Below are 26329 nucleotides of genomic sequence, written 5' to 3' on the forward strand. Positions count from 1 at the left end.
TAAATATGGTGCTTTTCTACAGATTAGTTTACCACTGCACTGGTAAGGTAAAACTAGGCCGATTAATAAGATGTGAAGTGCTTTGTAACTTTGACCCGCTTGACTGAATACACAAAAAACAATGAAGAAAGTTGAACTAATAAACTAACACAAACTAAACTGTATCACTATAACATGATGATGATGGTGATAAAGAATGCATCTAACGTTCCGCTGTTCATTAAAAAAACAGCGTATTAAACAAGCCATGCTCTTACTTTGAAAACCATGCGGAAATGTCGTCATCAGCAGGCCATCACGTGGTTTCCGAAAATAACCGAGTGACACGAGTAGATTTTAACCGAGACCGGCGGAAAGTATGTCTCAAAACTCTGTGTGTGTAAAAAGACGATCCACAAGCAGAGATTTGAGATCCACGAGCAGAGATGTGAGATCCACAAGTGCATTTTTGGTCGACAAATACAAAATGGATTCACAAATGCCTGATCGAAAGTTGTCAATGTTAAAGAGATATTCAAAGATCTTTTTTTTATTTGTAAAAATATTTTGCGTATTTGCAGATCCGTTTTATATTTGCAAATTTATTTGTGAGTTTGCTAATCTTTTAAATGCATTTGTGGATGGTGTTTTACATTTACAAATCACATATTTACACACAATATATTATTTTTATGTTCACACAAATAATTATGAGACATATCTAAGCCCATAAGGCATGCACATAATATTTAATATTAAAGGAAAAGTTATTACAAACAGCATGAAATTGTGTATTGTTGGAAATATTTTATAAGAAAATCAACATTTTGATTTGAGTACGCACATTACTCCTGTATTAGCTGCTCTGATATGGACCTATATCAGGGTCATAAGTTTTGATCATTAAAAAAAAAGCCTAGTTGGTATTTAACAGCAAGGGGTGTTATAGTCTGTGTTGTCGTGTGGGGAGGGGGGGGGTCTACTAGGGGCCGTGGTGGTTGTATAGTCTGACCGCTGCAGGAAGGAAGGAAGGACCTGCGGTATCTCTCCGTGAGACAGCGGGGGATGGCGTCAGGTCCACCAGAACAACCTGCTGGCTCGTTGCGGATACGTAATTTCACATTCTAGAACAGTTTATTGCTCTTATACCGCGATTGTTGCCAACTACGATGCTCAACAGCTCACTTAACGGAACTTTCAAATCAAATCAAATCAGGTTTTATGTATATAGCACATTTAAAAGCGATTTTTGGTCAAGCCAAAGTGCTGTACATGTAATAAAAACACAATTACTACAAACACAGTAAACGACAATAAATTACAACAGATATATCTTAAAAACAAAATAAAAATAAAACACACAAAAGTCAGGAGTCGTGCTCCGCTCTAACTAGAAAGCCAGAGAGAAGAAGTGTGTTTTTAGTTTAGATTTAAAAACCCCTAGGGTCTGGGCCGACCTCACATGGAGGGGCAGAGTGTTCCAGAGCCTAGGGCCAGCTGCTGCGAAGGCTCGGTGCCCTCTGCTTTGACGCTGGTATCAGTTTTGTTTACCACCAATCACGTGAGTATTGTGTATAGAAAGTGTCGAGTTATATTTCTCGCGCTACCTAACATCCATGAAGGCAACATGACAGAGGGGGGCCTGTCACTCAGGATGCCAAACTGCTCTTTGGTAAGCACCGCCCCCCAAGCAACATCAGAGCCAAAAGTTTGAAAGTGAAAAATATATATATCTGAAAGCGGAAAAAATATATATCTGAAAGTGAAAAAATATCTGAAGGCAAAAAGAATGGTGAAACCTGAAAAAACAAGATTTAAAACTGAAAAAATAACTGTTTTGAATCTGGAAACGTAAAATCTGCAACTGAAAAAAAATAAGGATTCTGTGGGAGAAACTTCTGTGTAGCAATGCAGTGGGAGTCACCGACTCAGGAAGGAGACACGGGATAGAGCTGGAGATTTGATGTCAAACACTGATGGTTTATTACGAGTTTTGGCCGGAGAATTCACAAAACAAGTCCAAGAGCCAGACTTCACGGTATAGTTGCCACGTCAATTCTGAAGAACTCTCCCCCAGACCCATGTATTTAGCTAGTTCAGAGAGAATATCAACATTGTGCATAACAAGATAGAATCATAACAGCTCTATCAGCTGACGCCAACAGGCAGGAACAGGGAGACAGAACACTGAGAGCACAGCAGCCAAGGTTACAGCTGCGTGTGCTCAGGACAGTACGAACTAATACACTGGGTCAAAGTTATGGGCCTTGGAAAATATTTCCCCAACAGATTCAAATATCAAAATATGTATAAAAGTGAAATGTGAAAATAAATATTTTATTCCAAAGAATTATTTCAAATACTTATTTTTATTTTGAATACATCATTGTATTTTTCAAAGTTCAGGATAAAAACTTGAACTTTCAAATAAATTGTTGACCAAAACTTATGACCCTGATATAGCTCCATACTCTGAAGGGACTCCCTATAAAACAAAGAATATAAATAAAAATGTGCCTCCCAGCCTACAAAGCCCTCAATGGTCAGGCACCATGATAGGGAGGCGTGGTACCTATTACTTATTATTCACAAATGATAAGTAATTACTGAACATTTACAATTTACTGGTGCAAACATTATCAATCAAATGATTTACACTGAGTGACTCACTCCAGACTAAAACATAATGATGATAGTTTCAGATTAAGAAATGCCTCATGCATACATTTTATATCACACCCCCAGTAGTTACCCCCAGAGCCCAGCCTCCTCCCTGTGGTCTGCCAGGAGCCCCCAGAGCCCAGCCTCCTCCCTGTGGTCTGCCAGGAGCCCCCAGAGCCCAGCCTCCTCCCAAGCAGTCTCTGGGTGCTGTCCATGTACGGCAGGGATATCCTCTCCCACATGGACCATATCAAGGCCAGCACCACCTCCATATTTGGTTCCATCTTAAAGATGGACTCAACCAAAAAGGTCAAATATAACGTGACTGTGTATTTGATTTCCATGTTCGTTAAACTCTCTTATAAACAATAACATTACAAACTAGTTTTTATTATAAATGTGTTCGGTTATAAATCTGGAAACATTAACTGCTATAGATCATTTCTAATAAATGCCTCAACTTCGCTGTTGTCACATTCCAGATCACAAAGCATCAAAGCAAGGTGGAGCAGCTGTTCCCTGCTCCACCCTCAGGTCCTCAGGTGGTGATGCAGCTCTTCCCACCCTCTGGCCCTCAGGTGGAGATGTAGCTGTTCCCACCCTCTGGCCCTCAGGTGGAGATGCAGCTCTTCCCACCCTCTGGCCCTCAGGTGGAGATGCAGCCCTTCCCACCCTCTGGCCCTCAGGTGGAGATGCAGCTCTTCCCTGCTCCACCCTCTGGCCCTCAGGTGGTGATGCAGCTCTTCCCACCCTCTGGCCCTCAGGTGGAGATGTAGCTCTTCCCTGCTCCACCCTCTGGCCCTCAGGTGGTGATGCAGCCCTTCCCTGCTCCACCCTCTGGCCCTCAGGTGGAGATGCAGCTCTTCCCTGCTCCACCCTCTGGCCCTCAGGTGGAGATGCAGCTCTTCCCTGCTCCACCCTCTGGCCCTCAGGTGGAGATGTAGCTCTTCCCTGCTCCACCCTCAGGTTCACAGGTGGTGTTGCAGCTCTTCCCTGCTCCACCTTTGGGCTCCATGATATTTACACCAGTGAGCTCACAGGTTCCTGTCCTGGTCGCTGCTCCACAGGCTCTGAATGCCAGCCTCTCTCTGCTGTTCCTGCTCCTAGTCCTGCTCCTAGTCCTGCTCCTGCTCCATACAGCCACACCCTGACCCACAGAGTACTGCCCAACACGTGTGAAGGTGTGGGAGCTTTGGGACAGCGGACACTGGACACAGCCAGTACAGGGAGTAGTGAACTACATTGTGCCAAAGGAGCAGTGGTTGGAGGACATAACAACATGTATATCCCCCCCACCAGAGGCATGGACACTGGACACTTATTTATGTATATAGTTCGGTGTATAGTTTGATATTTATTTATATATATGATATGTATATATTTTATTAAGTTTATGATAATGTTTATTTGATGTTAAAACTAATTTAGAGTGTTATTTTGTTATACTGCACCTTACTTACTTTTAAGGGTTGTTTTACATTTTATTAAGTTGAACTACTTTAAAATAAAGGTTTGTTTCTATCAAGTATGTGACTGTCCAATAATTGAGTGGAGTGCTATGTTTAGAATTTCTATATGTTTTCTCTTTGTTTGTTAAAAGACAGACATTATAACACCAATACCTTCTTAGTTCATATTAAATGTAATGGTTACATTTCATTATTTATCCACAGCACACAAACCATGAGCTTCAATACAGGTCCATATTGGTTACTTCAAAACTATCCCTGATAAAGAAAATAATAATAATTGTATGTAATAAACTTGAAAGAAGTAGATACGTTTTACTTAATATTTATTAGAAATATATAATATTTAATAGAAATGTGTTAATAGTTAACTGCATAACACAAGTGTATTAGTCAACAAACGCATACTTTGTTGGTCTTTATTAAAGTACTTCTGTATATAAATACTTTTACATGCTACAGAAGGGAAACAGGGAGCAAGAGAATCGCTTTTTTCTCCTCTTTTTCTCTTTTCCCTCTTTTTTCTTCTTCCCCCTTCTTCCCCCTTCTTCTCCTTTCTCCCCCCCCCCCCTTGCAAGACTATTGTTCCCCAGCTTTGGCGCAGTGGATAGAGCCTTGGTATGGGGATCAGATGGTCACAGGTTCAAACCCCACTGCAGTCAGCATGTCGTTGTGTCCCTGAGACACTTCACCCCAAATTGCTCCTGTGGGGATTGCCCACAGTATTGAGTATGTAAGTCGCTTTGGATAAAAGCATCTAACAAGTAACATGTAATGTAATCTTAAGGAGCTCATAACACACTACTGTCCCACTGGGGAATTGTGTATCAAGCTCCTCTTCTGTGGAATTAGCTTCCAGTTTGGGTTCTGGAGGCAGACACCCTCTCCACATTTAAGAGCAGGGTTAAGACTTTCCGAGCTTTGTCAAGCAGCTTTTGTTCACTGGGCTTGGGACTAAACAGAAAGGCTCCTATACTGGCAGTCAACCTGGCAGCATGACAAGCTTCACCATACTTTGGATTTGACCGGTATTCACCTGCGATTTTAGCAACAGTATTGCGTTGGCTCCTGGCGTGTACCAAGCACATAACAGATAAGCTGCTCTCTGATAACCTTACCACTGTAACCTTGCTAAGTGGCTAAATTAAGATTGCGTAGGCAAACATCATGTCTGCCTGGCCTCACCCTTTATGTAACCGCTGTACAGTAAGTGACAAGGCCAAGGTTCCTGTGCCTCAGTCCTGTAACTAAAACACCAAAGTAACAACAGTGAGCACCATTGGACTTCACAGGCACAAGAGATCTGTGGTTACATAAGAACATTAGTCATTCTGTTTAAGAAGAAATACCACTATTTATTTTCAAAATCTAATGCTATCATACTCTGTAACTCTGGTTATATTAGCTGCTGTGAAACTACAGTTTGTGGAGGTGCAGAAAGAGTGGGAGTGTGTGTGGGAAGGTGTGGAGACTGAACGAGTTGAGGGAAATCTGATTATTTGTGTGTTACCTGACGATGTTGGGGTGGGAGAGTTTCTGCAGCAGGCTGATCTCTCGTACGATGCTGTCCTGGTCCACGTCATTTTTGTAGATCTTCACCACCATCACCTTCCGACTGGTGCTGTGCATCACCTGAAGGACATGGTGTCCATTAGAGACAAAGACAGTGATACTGGTGCATGGTGTAGCTGTAGTGATGGGGAGGCTAGTAGTGGAAACAGTGTGTTCACTAACTTCTATAATACCGTGCTTTTTTAGAGCACAATTGCGTCCCAATGAGAAGTATGGCAAAATGCACTATGAGTACCTGCATGGTTCACTCATAATGGTCAACAAGGTAAATAATGTAACTTTGCACACTTCTCACATTTAACTTACTTGGCTTAATTCAATAAACGTACAACTATGCTGGTGTGTAAAATAAGCCACCATGGATCTGTTGTGTTAATTGAGCAGTATGTAACTATTTGGTACTGAGAAAGATTGCAGATAGCTAGCTAGCAATGATTATTAGCTATCCAGCTAACAGCAGCAATCTTCACTTCTGGTGAGGGCACAGTCGCGACAATTCTACCCGGTTATAATTCACACACTACAAAAGTGTCCATGACGTTGAAAATTCAGTGTACTTGGGGAAGAATCCAAATTGAGACACATAAGATTTAAAAAGTGCATAGATAGCGAATGTTGTGAGAGTATTTTGTCACAATTTACTTTACTTAGTTTTATTTGCATATTCATATTTTGTGTTAATATTTCTCTATATTTGTATTGTTATAACAGTTTTAAAATAGTTTTTTATAATAGTTCTACTTTTGGCCCTTTTTCTTACAATTGTATTTATCTTAATGTGTCTATGTATGCACTATACACACCAAAGCAATTCCTCGTATGTGTTAGCCTACCTGGCAATAAACCTGTTTCTGATTCTTGATCTAGGAAATCAATAACGCTTTTGTGTTTTCTCTGTGAATACAATGAACATAAGTCCATATAACGAAAATAATTCCAATATCAGTAACCGAAAAGTATCTTTATAGCTCATTTCATCAGGGGCAAACTATTTAGAAAACTCAGTAGCAGAAAAGCGGCTGGCCCTGACAATGTCTCCACCTCCACTAGGGTTGGGAACCGAAACTCGGTTCCAGATGAGAACCGATAAGAAAATGCCGGGTACTGGGTACCCATACAAAATACACAATTTCGGTTCTGCTTAACGGTTCCTAAACGCGGTAGACTAACCCTTTAGTATTGCAAAGAAAGCCTACATATCTGCACGGACGTAGGCTAAGGCTACGTAGCTATCTGTAAGGACCTGTAGTAACGTGGCAACGTCATGCATCAACGGAACAGCAGCGTGTGATTTGATTTGTTTAGATACCCAGCAGCATGCACGGCTCGGGCTCAGTCACCTCATAACACCAAATATGGATCGCGGTAAACGCTCAAAAGTGTGGCTCCACTACACTCAAAAAGAGAAAGGCAAGGCAAAGTGCAATGCCTGTGTCAAGCTAATAGCTTGTTCGTCCGGTTGCACTTCTAATTTAAGCAAACATTTAAGACAGCACAGCATCGAGATAAAAATAATGTACAGTCTTTAATGGCTTGCGGTGTCCGAGCCCGAGTATGGCATCAATAGCCAGCACTAGCACCCCGGACCCGCCGCTTGCATGTCCAGAAGTGCCAGGTACAGCTAGCCGCGACACACCGTTCTCTTTGGCATTAAAAGGAAAGCTGACCAGAGAAAAACAGAGGAGTTTCACAGAGCGGTAACAGCATTTGTTGTCAAAGCAAAGGGCTACATCCCTTCTCGGTTGTCGAAGCTAGGTTAGGTAAGTTAGGCATGCAAGGTTAAAAAAAAGTGTGATGATAGTAAGGTACTTGAACAGTAAAAGCCAGGTACTGTTATAAAACTTATGTCAGTAGGTTTCCTGCTGCTACCTCAGTTGAAATAAAGCACAGCTATTGTGCATTTTTTTTTTTTATAAAAATGTCAGTTAAAAGCTTGAAAAAATAAAGATATTTTTGCTATCTAAACATTTGACGTCTTTCTTTTACAATTTTGGAATCGAAACGGGGAATCGATAAGAACCGGAATCGATAAGCAGAATTGGAATCGGAATCGATAAACCGCAGTGTAACATCAGAGGAGACTGGGCCAATTGTACATTCTCAAACTGCACCACTTAGAACTAACTAAACAATTATTTATATATAATTGTATTCAATAACCGTAACAAAATTAAACGGTATGAAGTGATTTGTAAATAGGAATACAGATTTGACTTAATGTTTTCATAAATATATTTTTCTCCCAGTTTGTCATGGGACTTATTTTTACCCTCTCAAAGAACCGGAATCGAGAACCGAAAAGAACCGGAATCGAAAAGCATAACCGGAATCGTTAAAATCCAAACGATACCCAACCCTATGTGTGATGCAGTAAAATCTTACCGCTCACTTACGTTAGCAGTGTCGTAAAAACCGTGGGAAAATGTAAAATACGATGCCGAAATGTATTCGGACAAGTAAATTGCCAAACTCACTTGTCCATGGACAAGTACTCTCTAAAAACTTTTTCTTACACTGATTTATACCTAGAGTTCTGTGCTAAGTGCGTTAGCATTTTTTCGCTCAGGCGGGGGCTATGGGGCTTAACAGGTTAAACGACTACAGACCCGTCGCCCTGACCTCTGTGGTTATGAAGTCCTTTGAGCGCCTTGTCCTGTCCCACATCAAATCCATCACAGACCCCCTCCTGGACCCCCTGCAGTTCACCTACAGAGCCAACAGGTCTGTGGACGATGCTGTCAACATGGCCCTTCACTTCCTCCTCCAGCACCTGGACACAGCAGGAACCTATGCCAGGATCCTGTTTGTGGATTTCAGCTCTGCCTTCAACACCATCATCCTGGCTCTGCTGCAGGACAAGCTCTCCCAGCTGCACGTGCCCGACTCCACCTGCAGGTGGATCACAGACTTCCTGTCTGACAGGAAGCAGCACGTGAGGCTGGGGAAACACGTCTCTGACCCCCGGACCATCAGCACTGGTTCCCCTCAAGGCTGCGTTCTTTCCTCTCTGCTCTTCTCCCTGTACACCAACAGCTGCACCTCCAGTCACCAGTCTGTCAAGCTCCTGAAGTTCAGATGACACCGCCCTTATCGGACTCATCTCTGGTGGGGAGGAGTCTGCCTACAGGTGGGAGATGGACCATCTGGAGACCTGGTGTAGGGACAACCACCTGGAGCTCAATGCTCTCAAGACAGTAGAGATGGTTGTGGACTTTAGGAAGAGTGCAGCCCCACCCGCCCCCATCACTCTGTGTGACTCCCCAGTCACTGCTGTGGAGTCTTTCCGCTTCCTGGGGACCATCATCGCCCAGGACCTCAAATGGGAGCAGAACATCAAAAAAGCCCAGCAGAGGATGTTCTTCCTGAGGCAGCTGAAGACATTCAACCTGCCAAAGACGATGATGGTGAACTTCTACACCTCCATCATGGAGTCCATCCTCACCTCCTCCATCACCATCTGGTACGCTGCAGCCACAGCCAAGGATAAGGGCAGGCTGCAGCGTGTCATCCGCTCTGCAGAGAAGGTGATCGGCTGCAATCTGCCATCCCTCCACCACCTGCACGCCTCCAGGACCCTGAGGCGGGCAGGGAAGATAGTGGCCGGCCCCTCCCACCCTGGACACAAACTGTTCACCCCCCTCCCCTCTGGTAGGAGGCTGCGCTCCATCAGGAGCAAAGCCTCTCGCCACCTGAACAGTTTCTTCCCCTCCGCTACCGGCCTCTTAAACAAGGCCCGGCCCCCCCCACTGACACTTCACCTTAGCCACAACGCAGACTCTATGCATTACATTAATGCACACAATGTTTAAATATTGCTTACTGCACATATTTTATAATATAAATTATTGCATTCTATTTCGATGTAAATGACTGCTTTATTTTATTGCTATCTTACAATATTTGTATTAGTGCTCTTAATATAGTTCGCTTTCTGCGTACTTTTTTACATTTTTGTTTTATATTTTATGTATGCACCATGACATCAAGTCAAATTCCTCGTACGTGTGAACCTACCTGGCAATAAACCCGTTTCTGATTCTGACAAACCCTAAATGTGTGAAAAGTCAGCTCCACTCTTGCACTGGTGACACATTAGGAATTATGTAAGGTCTTCGCCTCGGCTGAGTATTGCGCCCTATGTTCTCCAAAGCTGGTGGGCCAATCATGGAATGCGCAAGAATGTTCCAATTAGTGTGTCTGGAACAAAGCAATCTTTGATGGCAGCTTACACGTAGGCCGGCAACAAGGCAACACATAGAGAGAACAGAGAGAGTACCTTATAGACTTTGGAGAAGAAGCCAGTCCCGATCAGCTCAGCAGTAAAGTTTTCCCAGAACTCCAGTTTTCTGACAGCTGTGCGGAGCTTCTGCCAGCGGTCCTCATGGTAGTACTTGTCGGAAGACTCGCCATACAGGGTGGGACTGGTGGGCTCGGGGTTCACGTCCACATCACACATTCTGGTGATGTCCGCTGGGAAAGTACGGACACATTGACACAGGTTAGTCTGAAGACAGGGAAACACAGGAGCTAAATAACATGCAGCACAGTTTGAGGCCGCAAATGAACCCTGGGACTCTCTGTTTAGGGTTCTTTTCTCCATATAACCTCTGACCACTGGACTATAGAGACAAACCAGGACTTTTTTCTTGAGCTGGAATTATTCATTCATTTTCATGATTCACAGAAAATGCAAGCTGTAAAAAGAATCACTCAATAAATCAAAGGTGGAGAACGTATTCACTTTGAGTCAGTTTCGAAACATTTCAGACCATGGATTGGTTGCTTTTGGCGTAGGTGATCATCAGTGATCTCCTAGTGAGGGCGGTCTGGGCTCGCCTTCACTCAAACTCTCGAGATGTTTGTTTACAGTCAGAATGCATTTGACCCCACCCTCCAAAACAACAAGGCCTATGCCGATAATCTACTCCAGTACACCAATGCACCGACCGAAGAACAATCATCGTGTGAGTGTGTGGAGGTAGGCACCCATGAGAGCTAAACTCTTACAAAAAACTCTAGAGGCATTATATCTTTTATTAAGATTCATCAGCACATTGTTTTTTATTGGTAGTCTATATGCTTGCTGGAGCTGGATATTTGTTTTATATAATTAAATTATATTATATAACTCTATAACTGTTGCTGCCCGGCAGGAAGCTGGCCCATATCCAGAGACAGGACGAGACAAAAACACTAGTCAATCCCCAGTCTCTGGCCCCCTGGACCCAAGTCAATAAACTAATTGTGACCTGCTCCATCGAAATCAGTCGCATTGACCCGAAGACAGAGTTGTATACAGTACACTGTTGGAAAGAGGAGATTCCTAGCTTTCTAATCATATCAGGATTGTTGTTGAACTCCAAATATTAAGCAAAATATGTCACAATATATAATGACTGTCACCGAGTCATCATTTTGAGAAAAAGCCTTACATTCATAATTTCAGCCGGAGGGAGGGGGAGCGGCGCTGTGGAACAGCAGAGTGGCGAGTGAGAGCTGTCATCTTCCCTTTACAAGCTTCAAAAATGTATTTATCGTGTGATTTTGGAAATAAAAGTTTTATATTCTGAAAGCCAAGACTTTGATTATTTAAAATCAAACAAAACACCCGAACCCCGAAAAACTATTTTTTTACGCAAATCCACGTTTATTTTGAAATGAGCCGTTGCGACTTCCGACTGATTTCGATAGAGCGGGTCACAATTATCAAATGTACTGTAACATAGACCACAGCGCCACAGTTAACACACAGATGGCTAATGAAACATATAGGCTGCCACATGTAAAGATGACAAGATTTGAACATTAAAGCATGGAGACATGTCCCAGTAGAGACACTACATATTGATATGAAGCTGAGAATGAGCACAAAAGGGCCCCTTTGATGGGACTTCAACTAAAAAGGGACAGGCACATCAGGATAAAAACACACACTATAAATATGTATATTCTGTATCTGCTTTAATATCTCCCCCAACAACAGTTTCCTTGCACACCTCTGCTAACCGATCACGGCAACACAAAAGGACAACCTTTAGGGCAATTTGCATTCAACAGTATGAAAGGACCCTGAATAGAAGAGAGGCTCACTAAAGGTCTAATTTCACTCTCCCACGTATTAACTGCGTGGATGAGGGTAAGTGCCTCCACTTCAGAGTGAAACAAAGATGAAGGTGAATAATTTGAGTCTGAAATAGAGGCAGGACTGAAGCATACAAAGGCTGTAAGTGAACACACATCCACACACAGTCCAGAGTGCCCTCAGAGCTTACACACACATTAACACATGTAGATACATTTTAATTGCAATTAGGATGTCCACTCAAAGAAATGTGTGCCTCTTTCACTCATAACATATATTCAACAAAGAATTGCATAATGTTGGGAGCATTAAAGCCCCTCTGTAGCACCGCAGAAACGTCACCTCCCACAGTGCTCTCTACTCCTCATACAGGGGGTGGTCCTGACCTCATTCAGCCACAGAGGACTGCTGTGCCTACACTGAAGGTCAGAGTTTGTTTTCACCACGACAACAGCCTCTGTCGCCTTTACAATGACGCCGGTGGAAAGCACACACTGATACGCTAACACAATTGGCTGGGTTTTGTCAATCAAGCCGGGGGAATGAACCCAGCTTTGTCAAGCAGCTTTTGTTCACTGGGCTTGGGACTAAACAGAAAGGCTCCTATACTGGCACGTCTGGCAGTCAACCTGGCAGCATGACAAGCTTCACCATACTTTGGATTTGACCGGTATTCGCCTGCTATTGTCTACCTTGCAATATTCATGTTGTTTTGATGTCTGAAAAATATATTTTCCTGATCAATCCATTAATCTGACATTTGCCATCTTAATAGGAAAAGCACACATAAATGATATAAGACAATCTCTGCTGTAAGAAAAAGTATATTCATCACAATAGAGTGGTGCAGTGATGACGTATTTTTTTAGGCAGACTTGGAAGTTAGCATTGCAAGGGCAACAACAAAAAACAAAGGGATTTCCCCATTGGATTTCGGTATATTGCAGAAAATAAACTTTGTAGCCAACACTAGTTTATGATACTTCGTTCAGAACGATAATCTCCACGTATTCACACCACTTTGTGATTTTTTTAAAGGTTAATGTAATCGGCAGGAATAAAACGTTTGTAATGATAGAAACTACATCACTGTCCCATGGCTGCCCGTCACCACCGCTAAGCTAAAGATGGCCTTGTGTTGGTGTGATGATGTAGAGTAGTTTATTTATTTCCTTGTTAGCAACCATCATTTTTATGATGTGTTCAAGCTTCAGAGATTCACCTGTAGGGTATTTACTGAAGTATTTTATGTCGTAAAACAAAACGTGATCATCTCCTCAGCTTGTGTCAACCACAGACCAGACTTTTGGCGTCTAACCAAAAAACACGTTCAACAAACCATTGACTGTGAGACATGGGAACCGGAAGTGGTCAAATGTCAAGTCATTTCTGGGCTTTAGGACTCATAACTGGGAACCATTGTTGAAAGTATTCTAAATGTTCTTATTTTAACAAATCAAAGCCTAAAACCACCTATGGATCAATAACAAGTATTTTCCATAGAGCTGTGTTCTTCTTTTGAGAATGTGTGTTGAAATCATCATCATCATCATCATCGTTTACCCCCCATGATTGCTAGCTAGCAGTCGAAGGTCAAAAAGTATTGAGAAACTGATTCCTGGTTGGTCTTTTACTTGGATTTCTTGATAAAACTTTTAAACGTGGATTTGATTGGATAAATACAAAAAAGCAAGGGTATTCCATTACAAAGTGCATATGTCTTGTATGAAAGCAGACAATGGACTATTTGCACATTCAGCAGAAGCACATTAGTATTATTGTGAGGCATGTCTTTGGATACCAAGCCCCAAGAAGAGCACTAGGTTAATATCGTAGTGGCCAAATGGTGGAATTCCATCTTAAGTGTCGATGCCATTGGGCCCCAAAACACTTTTTCTCATTGAATTACATCGGGAAGCAGATTTATATAAAAGAAACGTAATTGAAGAAGCAAAATAGGGCCTTTTTAAAACAGTCTGTAGATTCACAAAGGATTCATTTAGCTGTTGTGTTGTCACTGACTCAGATTTCTTGCACGTGAGCCAAGGTGTGATTCTGCAACAGCTCCAGCTTTGTGATTCTTCCCGACATGGGATGTGAAGTTTACACAGGCAGCATGCAGGGAAACCTGTGTGGGTGGGGGGGGGGACTTGTACTATCACAAGTCACTGTGAGGTTGACCTGCGTCTGGCACACACACCATCAACAGGAATACCAGGGCTGGCCTTCACCACGCTGACGTCCTCCCCGCTGATAAGGAATGCTGCTGATGAAATTTCAAAGCGAAAATCTGTTAGCACCAAAACAACATTTTTCCCAAGAGCTAGGTCCCTCAGGATTTTCTCTGAGTATGGTCTGGAGGATCAGACTGGGAATTGTCGTAAAATCAAAGCAGAGAGCTAGTGTGTGTTTATACATTCATACTGCTACTCCTTCCACACAGTCTCACAGAAGAAAACACACTTTAAGCCAAAAAGATAAAGGTCACAGTGAGTCAATCTGCTCTTTTAACACCAGGTATGTGTTAGTGTACTTGATGACAATCTACCATCCCAGGAGACATATGCTGACACTCACAGGAACATGGGTTCTGTCCAAGAAATGACAAAACAGGAACTAAATGCCACTAAAGAATTGGGATTGTGTTGAGAGTCAGGGTGTGGAAACAGCATCCTCTGAGCCTCAGTGACTTCAGGACTCAAGTATGTAAAGGACTGGGCACTGCTCCACGGCAGATCATCAATCTGACTTCCACTGCCCTCCAGTCATGGCATGTCGGGCTGGGGCCACTTGCATTACAGCTGAACACTAAAACTAGCCTGAGCCAAGCCACAGTAGCTGTTAATTGCTTCATGGATTTTCGAAAGCGAAGTGACGTTCCTGTCAGAGCTGCCCCAAAGCCTTGGTCTGCAGGGTTCTGGAGGCAGAGCTGGCAGGACGGATCAGTACTGTGGGGGATCGAGTGACATCGGATCAATGAGGGACGACCAGAGCTCGAGCACACATAGCTGTGGCTTCCCACTGGACCACAATTGGTGGGGGATGTAGCAATGCAGAGTGACGCCACTGTTGCAGAACATGAACCACATATTTATTTTCAAATCAAGGCACATTCAAAAAAAGATTACGAGCATCAGGAGTCTCTACTCAGTATAAAGGATCAGAACTGAGAGAGATTCCTGAGGCACGCAGAAGTGCATGGTAACAGAAAGTGATCCAGCCTCATGGTCCGTGCGTCAATGCGAAACCAAACCTGCCAACAGAAGCTCATAGTCCGAGGATTTCGAGACGTTTTCTGTCAAGGCCAGATGATACAGGCTTCTTTAAACTGGTGTTGAGCGTGAACACTGACCTAGAGTCTGTGGTTGCTTTGTAACTGAGGGCTGCTCTTAGTCAGAAAGTAAGGATAGGAGAACATAAGGCAATGGTTGTCATCTTGCTAATACAAAAACTGTTCCTCTCCCCTTTTTTTGGATGAGGTCTGCTGGTGAAACCACATTTTCTATAGTCAAAGCCTAACTCATCAAGTTTGGGAAGTTAGGGCCAAGGTAGTTTTGTTCAAGTTAGGTTCGGCAATTTATTAAAAAAATCCTTAAATTGTTCAGGATTTGCGCAATGTACATATCTCGTATACCTCACTCCTTCATTGACTGCACTAGGGGCGATAGTTATTGACGGGGGGTTACCTTGGTTGGTGATTGGCTAATGGTTACACAAGCCAAAAAATCGTTATGACATCATGAAGTGGACAAAATCTGATCAGCTCATTTTCAGACAGGTTTTTATATAAAGGGATCAGGACAGAAAGTGAGCTAATCTTTTTTCCTGAAACTTTCAGAATCTCTTTACACAGAGGGGACACATGTTGATGTATAAAAGACATGAACAAGTGGATTTTGCATGATAGGTGAAATGTAATATATGTATTTATTAATAACATAGAGTAAAGGGAATATAAATGTAAGTTTAGCAAGTTAAGAAATTAATTAATTACACAGTAAATATGATTCAAACACAACAGCTGACACCTGCCAGGTATTAAAGTCCCAGCGACGTCGGACATATGGACACCTTATATGTACTTTTATGCCTTTTTTTAATTTATTTTTGTAGCAAAAAAATAAATCAAAATGTCTTTAACTGCATGATGTGCTCAAATCTGTATTGTACAATGACAATAAATAACCCCTTGGATTTTGACTGTCATCGAATATATGGTCAAATCTACAATCCAGTTGTTCCAATTTCCAGAAGCCTTCTACTCCTATCAGATCACCAAGTACCAATTCCATCGTAACTAAAGATCTACAGAGGATAAAATAAATGCTTATTAAATGAAAAAAATAACACTTATCCCACCCCTCTTAGATTGTTTAATACTCCAAAAGGCATTAAATGAGGTCTGCCTTGAGATTTTAACACCTGTATTGCATGGTTATACTCATATATCCAGTGGGCCAGTTAACTAGCAAAGATACCTTTAGGGGTATTTTAGAGAAACACACTTTGTTCTATATTTTATTATACTTTAATAATTTTATAATCATAAATCTATCGATCATAAATCTATCGATTAAATGTATGATTCGAAAATGATAAAAGTAGGGTAGACATGTGGAGATTATCCGACTGAACAAAACGTGATCCGTCTCTTCAATGTGTCTCAACCACAGACCTTATTTCCAGCTATTTTCCAAAATCCTATGGAGAAATTGCATTGCTTTTTTGTCGAAGGAACCCATGCGCAGCTTACTTCCGGGTTTTAGGACGCGTCACTGTGGCACTCTATTACCTTTTGAAAATAACATCTCACTTGTAAAGTCAAGCGAGTGGGATGCAAACAGTGTTGGAGGTCAAGCATAATGTGAAAACAGCACATTCCCAAAGTTCAAGTTGTCAAGTTCATGCTATGAAGGAAAAAAACAAGTCTGTGTTCCAAAAGACATTCCTGAATGCAGCATTTGAAGCATGGAGAAATAGGGAGCTGTATTGGTGCTTAGTATTTATGGACTCACAGACAGATTCTTTGTTTTAGGGATGTAAAGTCCCTGACAACAGTAAATAAAGGTGTGTAAACCAGAACACAGGACCCCCTGTGGGTTTGCTAGAATGTTTTTGCTGTGTCAAAAGAAATGCAACAAGTTCAAAACCCGTCCACTGAGGGGGTGGTTTGGAAATGCAGGTTGAAAAACACTGGGTTCATCCTTTTATGGAGAGGCATGACCATCAATAGGTATTCTCTCTTATCATTGTCATAAAGAAAAGATGATTCCTTTACAGGGGCCCTGTTATGCTTTAGGGGGTTTTCCCTTTCCTGTGTGTTATAAAGATTTGTGTGCATGTAAATGGTCTGCAAGTTCCATCCATTGGACTTCTTTGTTTACTTCCGTGACATAGTGACATCACTGTGTAACACCCGCGTTAATATTGGTTAGCGCTCCAACATATTGTACGTGATATGCTAAGCATAGGACATCCCTAATGGGTTGACCAATCACATCAGAGCCAGCCAGCTAACCAATCAGAGCAGACTGGGCTCTGGTTTCAGACGGAGGGTGAAAAGAGGCAGTGTGAGAAAAATAAAGAGCTTTTTGAACATTAAAAGCATGGAGACATGACACAATAGAGACACTTAATACTAATATGAACCTGAACATTTGCTGAATAGGTCCTCTTTAATAAATATGTATTATTATTTATTATTTGTAAAAGCTCTGGCCTGTACAGGAAGTTAGAAATGGAGGATTAGGGTAACAGGACTCTTCTCACCAGCACGTTTAAATAGGCAAACAGAGCAGAGCTAAACAGGATTATTGCACACAGTGACCTCATCACAGACACACTGTAACTGCTGTGTGGCTGACATGAAGCGCTGCAGCCCTGCACACGTCTCAGGTACATATTTCTCATGGTTAGTACATAACAAAATGAACAAAATATGAATTAAAATGTCTCAATACTTACTCCATTGATTTGATAAGCTATTCATATGCATCTTGCGAGGATGGTGGAAGCCTCTGTGCAGAAACTGAGGAGGAACCACATACATGCAACAGCACATGAGCACACAGCACAGACAGGACTTTTACCACAACAACACACACTGTAAGGGCAACACTGAAAACTAACATGAGGACACATGACGATCAGACATCGCAGACACAGTCAAACACAGAGTGTAAACCTTTCAGGATGGCAGCACAAATGGGGCGAAGCCTGCGAGCTAGTTCAGGCAGTCAACTGGAGCACCAATGATACATTAACACGTGACGCACCCCTCGTCCCTCTTACAACCAACCAAACACATTCTCCTAAACATGCCGCTCTATTTAAGCTGCCAGGTCTTCCTGCCTCTGCCTCGCTCATGCTGCTGCTGCACTGCTGTGTTCACTTGCTATTGCTACGTTCATGTTCATGTTCCTGCTGCTGTGTTCATGTTGCTGCTGCTCGCCTGCTCCACCACCACCCCACCACCACCCCAGCTTCCACCTGTAGGCTCGGGGGATAGTTATCTAATCATCACTCAATGTTCTTTGTAAATCTGTGGAGTGATGAGGCCCGAGCCTAGACGCCAAACTCAAACTATATGCTGCTTCTAATAAACATATTAAGAAACACGTGAGTTGTCTGACTGAACTTCTCACATCTTGGTCTGAACAGATATCCATTACTTTCACAAAACAATCTAAGACAACTGACAAAGACAGGGATGGATTAAAACTGATCGGAGGGGTGCTGTTGAGCCCCCCACAACTTATTTAGCTGAGAAAGCAATAATTCATACCCTGCAATATGTTTGCTATGTGTCAGTTAAAAAAAATAGCTGCAAGTTGTCACGTTGTCCAACCAAACTCCTGAGAAAAGATGTGATCAGCAGCTAGTCTCTAACTGTGTCAGTCTGTTTGCTGCTAGCAGGTCACATTCAGTGATGTTACTGTATAAGGGTCCTGCCAGCTGGAAACAACGTTGATTATTACACGTCTTATTTGAATACTCAGTTCTGATTGGTCAATTTCGACATTCTGTAGTCGACAATTTCTCTATATCTATATCTGGATCGCAGGGGACCATGTGCAGTCATATCAATCAGCAGAAAGAAGTCCAGTCAATTAAATGGCAGCTATGTCCAAACAAATGCATTTGGTCTATTGTTACTCCATCAGAAAACACAATGGAATACTTTTAGGGGTTTCTATTTGTGGATAGCACAAAACTTTGGATTCATGATGGCTAAACTGTCCCCAGTAAAGAAAAGAAAAAGAGCGCAAGACAAGGAAAGAGGATAAAAGATAGGGAGCTGGACATCAAATAAATGAGCAGAAGACAGATAATAAGTCAACACTAAAGGGATGGCAGAAGAAGACAGACAGGAAGTAAACACAAAAAGTAAACAGTAAGAGAACACGGTATGGGCTCTGGCCGTGTTTAAAGACTGGTTAATGGAAAAGAAAATATGAACAGACTTGGTTACGAGGCAGAAAAACCCCTCAATCAGCATTGCCGTCATTTTAAGAAAACCTGGTTGTAGCTGCTGTTCCAGCTGTTGCTACAAGAACATGAAATGTTTCCTATCAGAAGAAGAACAATCGTTTTTAAATCAATAAAATCAGGTTTAGCAATATGATGTGTCAAACTATTGATAAAATCTGCTTTCCAAAAATGACAGCTTGCTGCATATTATCCCTTATTTAATGGTGAGAACCAAAACAATGAGCGGAAAGATGCTAACGGCCCATCCACACGGCGGCGTGCGTTGAAGCTTCAACGCTTCTGCCCATTCACTTTGAATGGGGTGACGTCACACTTTGCCGAACTGCATTGCGCTAGAATTTGAAAATACACAGCCGGAAAAAATCTGCCACTTCCTTACAGAGCCCCTCCTCCAACACACACGAACGCGCACATGACCAATGAGGGCACGAGATAAGTTTGTGCACAGATGGAAGGCTGACAGGCAGGTAGGCCATCCAGTTATTTTAGCCGGGCCGGCTAAAATGATTGGTCGTGCTTTTTACAGTATTACGGCTTCCACAGATGATATTTTTTTATGGATTTTTTGTCAAAGCACTTAAGATATTCATTGCTATCAGGATGTTAAGAGCATTCCATGTAATATAACAAAAAGTGTATCTCGAGCCGGTTTCTCAAACTTGCCTACCCCACCTTTAAGCATCCGGACTAAAACCACCAGATTCAGAGACCGTTTCATACCACAGGCAATAAGACTGCTAAACAACTGAACTGCTGAAACAACATCTGTTAAACACCTGAACTGTTGAAACAACATCCATAACATTCATCTGCTACTTAGTAATTATGTATCTATTTCTCTGATATATATCATTCCAATAACTTGCATATAGACTCTTATTGCACTATTTCACTTTTTAAACTATTTTTCTTTTTGTATTTACTTGCACTATATTTTTCTGTTTATCTGTGTTATTGTGTTGCACTGTTGGAGAAGCCTGTGACCTAAGATTTTCAGGCATAACTACACTGTAGCTATGTTTGTATGACAAAATAAAGAACCTTGAGTACATTTTCTTGATAATACTTCTGTGCTTTTACTTGTAGTTGAGTTTTTATAACATTGTTTGGTACTTTTAAGTAATTAATGGATCTGAATACTTCTTCCATCACTGCTCATACGAGTTTGTGCCTGGAGGAATTCCTGTAAGGAAGCTGGTCAGTTGTAAAGTCAGTCATTTTTAAGCTGGTTGTTAAAGTGATAAGTCTCTTCCAGAGTTGTGAAGTAACTAAGTACATTTACTCAAGTACTGTTCTTAAGTACACTTTTGAGATACTTGTACTTTACTTGAGTATTTAAATTGTATGCTACTTTGTGCTTCTACCCGACTACAATTCGGAGGAAAAGTGTGTACTTTTACTCCTCTACATATATTTAGTAGGCCTACCGTTAGTTACTGTCCAGATCTGGATGAATGATGTGAAATATAATCAACTCTTACATCAGACTTTAATTCCACCTGGAGTAAATCCACAAGCTACCCTGCAGTATACAAAGTCATTCAAACTAGCTGCACCTTTACCAGCTTTGAGAACACTTTAATGATCAATCATTATAAAACATATCATATATATTATTCTGAAATGGACCAATCTGCACAATGACTACTTGTGGTACTAAAGTATTTTAGATGCTAATACTTTTGTTCTTTTACTTGAGTAACATTTTGAATACAGGACTTTTACTTGCAACAGAGTATTTATACTCTCTGGTACTTTTTCTCCAACATATCTAAGATCTTCTCCCTCCCTGGTCTCCTCCACCTCCTCAGCATGGTGAGCAGACTCGCTGTACAGCTCTTTACACTTGTGACTGTCATCTGAAAGTTTCCCCGACACAGAAGACAGCAGGCAGGGTACTCACACAGGTTCAGGCCCGGTGTTGTGGTCGCTTTATACCGTCGGTGAGCTCTTATGCATCGTGTCGTGTCGGTGCTTCAAAGTCGTTCCTCTCAGCGGAGTCGTGCAGCTCAGCTCGCGGGGCTGCAGTGCGTGTTTTATGGGTTGTCTTAGGAACTAGAGCCGCAGCGCGTTGGTGGATGGAGCTCCACCCCAGGAGAGAGAAAGAGAGAGAGAGAGAGAGAGAGAGAGAGAGAGAGAGAGAGAGAGGAGAGAGAGAGAGAGAGGAGAGAGAGAGAGAGAGAGAGAGAGAGGGGGGGGGGGGGGGGGGGGGGGGGAGGCAGCCTGCCAGTCTGAGCTGCGGGTTTACACTTTCACTTGGCAGGCTGAGTTGTTGATAGCAGTATTTTTTATACCAGTTTTTATATATTCCTTTTGTGAACCCACTTTACTCTATGGTGCTATCACTGAGAGCTACATGGAATCTGTCTGTCAAACTTAATCATATTGATTGACAGCAGTGGTCGAAATAGTACTTAGATCCTAAAAGTAGAAATACTTTGGTCTGAAAATACGTAAGTACAAGACAAAGTACTGAATTAAAATGTTACTTAAGTAAAAGTAAAGAAGTATTGCCAGCTAAAAAGTTCCTTTTCACCAGTGATGGACAGTGAGTCTTTCAGTCTCAGCGAATCAGTGAGTCAGAATGTCAGTGATTCAATAAATCAGTGAATCTGTAATTCAGTCAGTCGGTGGTTCAGACACTGTCTGGAAACGCCTCCATTGGACTCCTTTGTTTACTTCTGTAACATGGTAACATCAATGCGTAACACTTGCGCTTCTATTGGCTACCACTCCAACACATTGTAAGTGAGAGGCTAAAGGCCGCTACACACCCACCTGAGACCAAAGAACGCGTACCAACCTGAGTAGGGCGCCGCGAATGCCCGACTGCCTCTGACGGCCTCTGACTCCCAAAATCGGGTTGGTGTTTAGCCAACTTTAGGGGCGAGAAATCTCTAAGCAGTTGGCCAATCACAACAGAGCCAGCCAGCTAACCAATCAGAGCAGACTGGGCTCTGGTTTCAGACAGAGGGTGAAAAGAGGTGCTGCAGCACAGGCAGTATGAGAAAAAGAAAGAGCTTTTTGAACATTAAAGCATGGAGACATGTCCCAGTAGAGACACAGAATACAAATATGAACCTGAGAATACATAATAGGGCCCCTTTAAGTTTTAACTTCAAACGCATTGTTTATGCCATGAAGTGCAGCGTGACATAGAAGCTCTTTCATTTGAATATCATTAAGAATTATATGCTTTATCAGATATGTAATACAGAACACCATTTGTTATACATGTAAATGCAAAGATTTAAAAAAATCCCTAAACACTTTGAAAGTTGTCATTACAAGGAGTATTTAACTGTAGTATATTTTAATGATAAAACGTACTGAAGTGTATCACAGAGTTGTTGTATTTGTATTGTTCCTGTTTGTTAAAGTATTATGTTTCTACTAAATAATACCTTATGGAAACAGCATTTATTCCAGCATGACAAACAAAAAAGTTTCCAGTTATGACCAAGTAGCAGCAGCAGAAATCCACTGAATTTCACTGATAGTTTATTATAAATTGACTCACTTAAAACAAGTATGCGTTAAGAAATATCGCGTCAATATCTAGTGAAGAGGTATGTAGGGGGCATATTGGTGAACAGCATATCACAGTCAGCATTATCAAACTGTCAAACATAACATATACAAAAATTAAAAAATAAATGGGCAAACCCGATCATTGTATACATAATGGTGATCACCATCTCTCTGCATGAGGCACTGGGTAAACAGAAGGACATGTCATCTGCTGGCACATACTGCCACCTGCTGGCTGTCTTGCAAAACTACAACACAAACATAAATACAGTAGGCACATATCATAGGATGCATAGTAAATAGCAGGCACTAGCTAGAGAAAAAAAGCATCAATACTAAAATAGACATGTTTAAATAGTCTTTGGTGTAAGGACTCTGAGGGTGAGGCTTTCAGCACTTTGGATTCATAAATTAGAGTTAGCATCAACTGCTCTTTACAGATACATTATCTATATTGATTATGGCTTGTCAGATTCATTACCAGCATACCGATGTGATTGCACCCTGTTTTTGTCTAGTAAAACTGAATGGAATAAAAAACAGCATACTTTCTGGTTGACTGACCGACTAAGACGTGGTCATGTGTTGTTGATTGATTAGTGAGAACTACATTCTTTATTATCTCTATAAAGTAAGGCCTTGATTTGATTCCCTGATAGCTGAAACCTGTCAAGCAACACAAAGTTAATAAGCATTCTTGCTTTTCTTTGTCTTACATGACAAACCTGATCAATGTAACCATGAATATGTTCAGTTTATGATGACAGAAAAGCATAAAGCTGCACACTTTCTGCTTTTGTAATTGAAGAATGATTTGATATGAAACAGACTTAATAATATGTAAAGAGTCATGTTACCTTGAAACCTGGAATTAAACTAACCAGGATTTTCAATTAAAATATACTAACAGAATCTGAAAAGATACATCGAATTTGTGATCAGAAATAGGCCTTTTCAAATAAAATCTGTTATGGGTCTGATTCAGTTAAAATCTTGTTTTATTCTTACTTTTTATGTTTATATTAGATTTCAATCGCCTCTTATTTTATTTCATTCTGAAATTGAACAACGAAACCCAATTATTGGATAAATAAAGTTGTTCTGATTCTGATAATTACAAATGTAATGACTACCCCTGGTAGGTGGATCTCATGGCTATCTCTCCTCTCTCATAATCGCTTGTCTGGACTAGTGTGAAGCAGCAGTCTAATAAAGTGCAGTCAGCAGCTGCTGTGGCCCCTGGAGAAGTCGGGCCACACATGCAGCAGCTGTGCCGGCTTGAATCCGTTCACAATGACCAGTTTGGCAAAAGTGCACCTGTCGTACTCCAGCTGTCCAATTTCAAACAGGTTCCTGAGGGTCAGGCTGCGGGAGTACACGGGCCGGACGTCCAGCACACGCAGACACAGCCCCACGTACACGTCCTCCAGTGGGATCATCCTGACAAACCTGGAGGCCCAGGATATCCTGGGGGCCAGGTCTTCGGAGAACACATACCCAGCTCCAGACACATATGGGGGGAAGCTGTCGTCCGGGTACTGTCCCTCTGACACATGCCACTTGCTGTTCCTGTCCCTCCTGGGTCGGCCGTCACTGATCAATGAGCCTGTGATGAAGCCCTGCCTGGGGGAGCCCCTCAGCCTCCTCACAAGGAGGAACACATTCACAAAGATGTCAGCGTCCACCTTCATGGCGTAGGAGGCGTTTGGGCAGTGGGTGGACAGCCAGTGCATCATCATCATGGTCTTGATGGTCAGGTTGTGGTAACTGTCCTGGAAGTCCATCTGGATGATGTCAGCATGTCTCCTGCTCTCCTCCTCCAGCTCGGCCTGGGTGTTGGTGCCCCGCCCCCCCTCAGGGAGCCCCACATAGAACAGAGTGAGGGTGTCCCGGCCTGGAGCAGAAGCCCCCCATGTTGACCTGACGGCTTGCCTCGCCACAGCCTCCCCAGGGGCCACTGGGACCATGAGGAGCAGGAAGGGGCTTCTGTGGCGGCATACCGCTGGCTCATTGAGCTGGTATCGGTAAGTCTCAGGGGACAGGAGGCGGTACTCCTCCGCTGGAAGAGCGCTGGGCTTCGGCGGAGCTTTACTCGGTGTGGAGAACAAGACGTGAGCAGACAGGAAAAGCAGTGCTAAAGCGGTGAGGAACTTCACTAACCTCCATAAACAACTTCTCCTCATGGCCCCCAAGTGTCTGCGCACTCTGTAGTCCTGCCGCCACGCCCAGTAAAACAAGGAAGTCACGTAGCTCCTGTGACAGCGGGCCGACGGCCGCTCCCCGCAGGCCGGCCTGCCAGAACCCGGAAATGTGCCTACCGGCGCGTCACCGTGCGCGTGAAACCCATTGTGATATCCCTCCGAAGAAACCCGACCCCGAGCCGAGCAGCAGCCCAAAAACATAGCATAGGCCTATATCTATGTAGACGGCAGAACTTACTGTCATTTATCATACAAAAATAATAATAATAACAATAATAACATAGTTGTATTAGTACGTGCCTAAAACAATAATAATTATAACACTAATTATAATTATAAATTAATGTAAAAGGGTGACATAAGGTGGCTACTCTAGGTCCAATTTAATTTTTTGATAATTTATTTTGTTAAATTAAAGAACATGGGACATTTTTGTAAATAGGGACATTCTCAACACGCATGCAGACACACACACACACACACACACACACACACACACACACACACACACACACACACACACACACATATTCTACATTTAGATTTCCTTAGTAAATCAATTAACATACGTACTGATTTAGTAAAAAGCATAACTTTTGAGCAAGTCCAGGACTTGTTGTCCATGGGAAACTTTATCCAACAAGGAAGACAAAGAGTTTTTCGAAAGCTCTGTAAAAATAAAGTGGAGCTTGAGTAGACCTGAACAAACAAAACGCCCCGGAACATCTTCCTTTTAAACAAACTGTTTTATTGTAATACAGAGAAACACCTGTTGTTCACCCAGTTATAAACAAACAAAACAATAAAAACAATTTAATTTACACAGGCATTCTTTAGAAGGTCAGTGGTTTAGTATGCTGCTGTAGCATGGGAAGGGGAGAGGGTCGCTCTTCAAACATTATTATCAACAACACAAGCATAGAGACCTTGCTCTGTCCAATCAAAAATCAATTAGAATTGGCCGTTTTTGTTTTGAGCATCAACATATTGTGTCAACAACACATATACCTAGTACTGTATTCACATTTTCCAAAAAGAAATAAAAAACATCATCACGCATTTTATCATATACTGAATAACAGGTCCTGCCTCGGATCATAAGAGAAACTAAAGGAATATAAACACATGAGCTTTTCTTTTCTCTGTTCCTTACAACACTGTGGCTGTAGCATGATGCCTTCAGGGGCTTTTATATGAATGGAAACATTGTCATCCACGTTGACATGGGATGAGGCGGGTTAAATACTTTTCCATACTAATTTTTTTTCTCTTTTCATTTCCATCTTTATCACATCATATCAGGGGCATCAGACTGGTGGGGGTGGGTGAAATGAGTATACAGC

General features: G+C 42.1%; 2 protein-coding genes across 6 annotated transcripts in view; both read right to left on the minus strand.

Moving 5' to 3' along the window:
- Window positions 1–25027, minus strand: part of zgc:162952 (PKc_LIMK_like_unk domain-containing protein) — a 47455-nt gene extending 22428 nt beyond the window's left edge. Inside the window, exons 1-4 of one of the 5 annotated variants that reach the window (XM_034118227.1) lie at window positions 24946–25010; window positions 17728–17791; window positions 9958–10151; window positions 5620–5741 (exon numbers count right to left, since the gene is read on the minus strand). In XM_034118227.1, coding sequence (XP_033974118.1) covers window positions 5620–5741; window positions 9958–10151; window positions 17728–17791; window positions 24946–24951 — 386 coding nt within the window. In that variant the 5' untranslated portion in view covers window positions 24952–25010. Of the gene's footprint in view, window positions 1–5619; window positions 5742–9957; window positions 10152–13963; window positions 13983–17727; window positions 17792–21157; window positions 21340–24945 lie in introns of those variants that run through there. The other 4 variants (XM_034118228.1, XM_034118230.1, XM_034118229.1 and 1 more) reach the window with 4 other exon arrangements.
- si:ch73-195i19.3 (beta-1,3-galactosyltransferase 2) lies at window positions 22551–24998 on the minus strand. Its single transcript, XM_034118232.1, has one exon. It carries the CDS (start codon window positions 24966–24968, stop codon window positions 24006–24008), a length of 963 nt encoding a protein of 320 aa, XP_033974123.1. The 5' UTR covers window positions 24969–24998; the 3' UTR covers window positions 22551–24005.
- Window positions 25028–26329: the final 1302 nt, after the last annotated feature.

This window comes from Trematomus bernacchii, unplaced genomic scaffold, assembly GCF_902827165.1.
Source record: "Trematomus bernacchii unplaced genomic scaffold, fTreBer1.1, whole genome shotgun sequence".
NCBI lineage: Eukaryota > Metazoa > Chordata > Actinopteri > Perciformes > Nototheniidae > Trematomus > Trematomus bernacchii.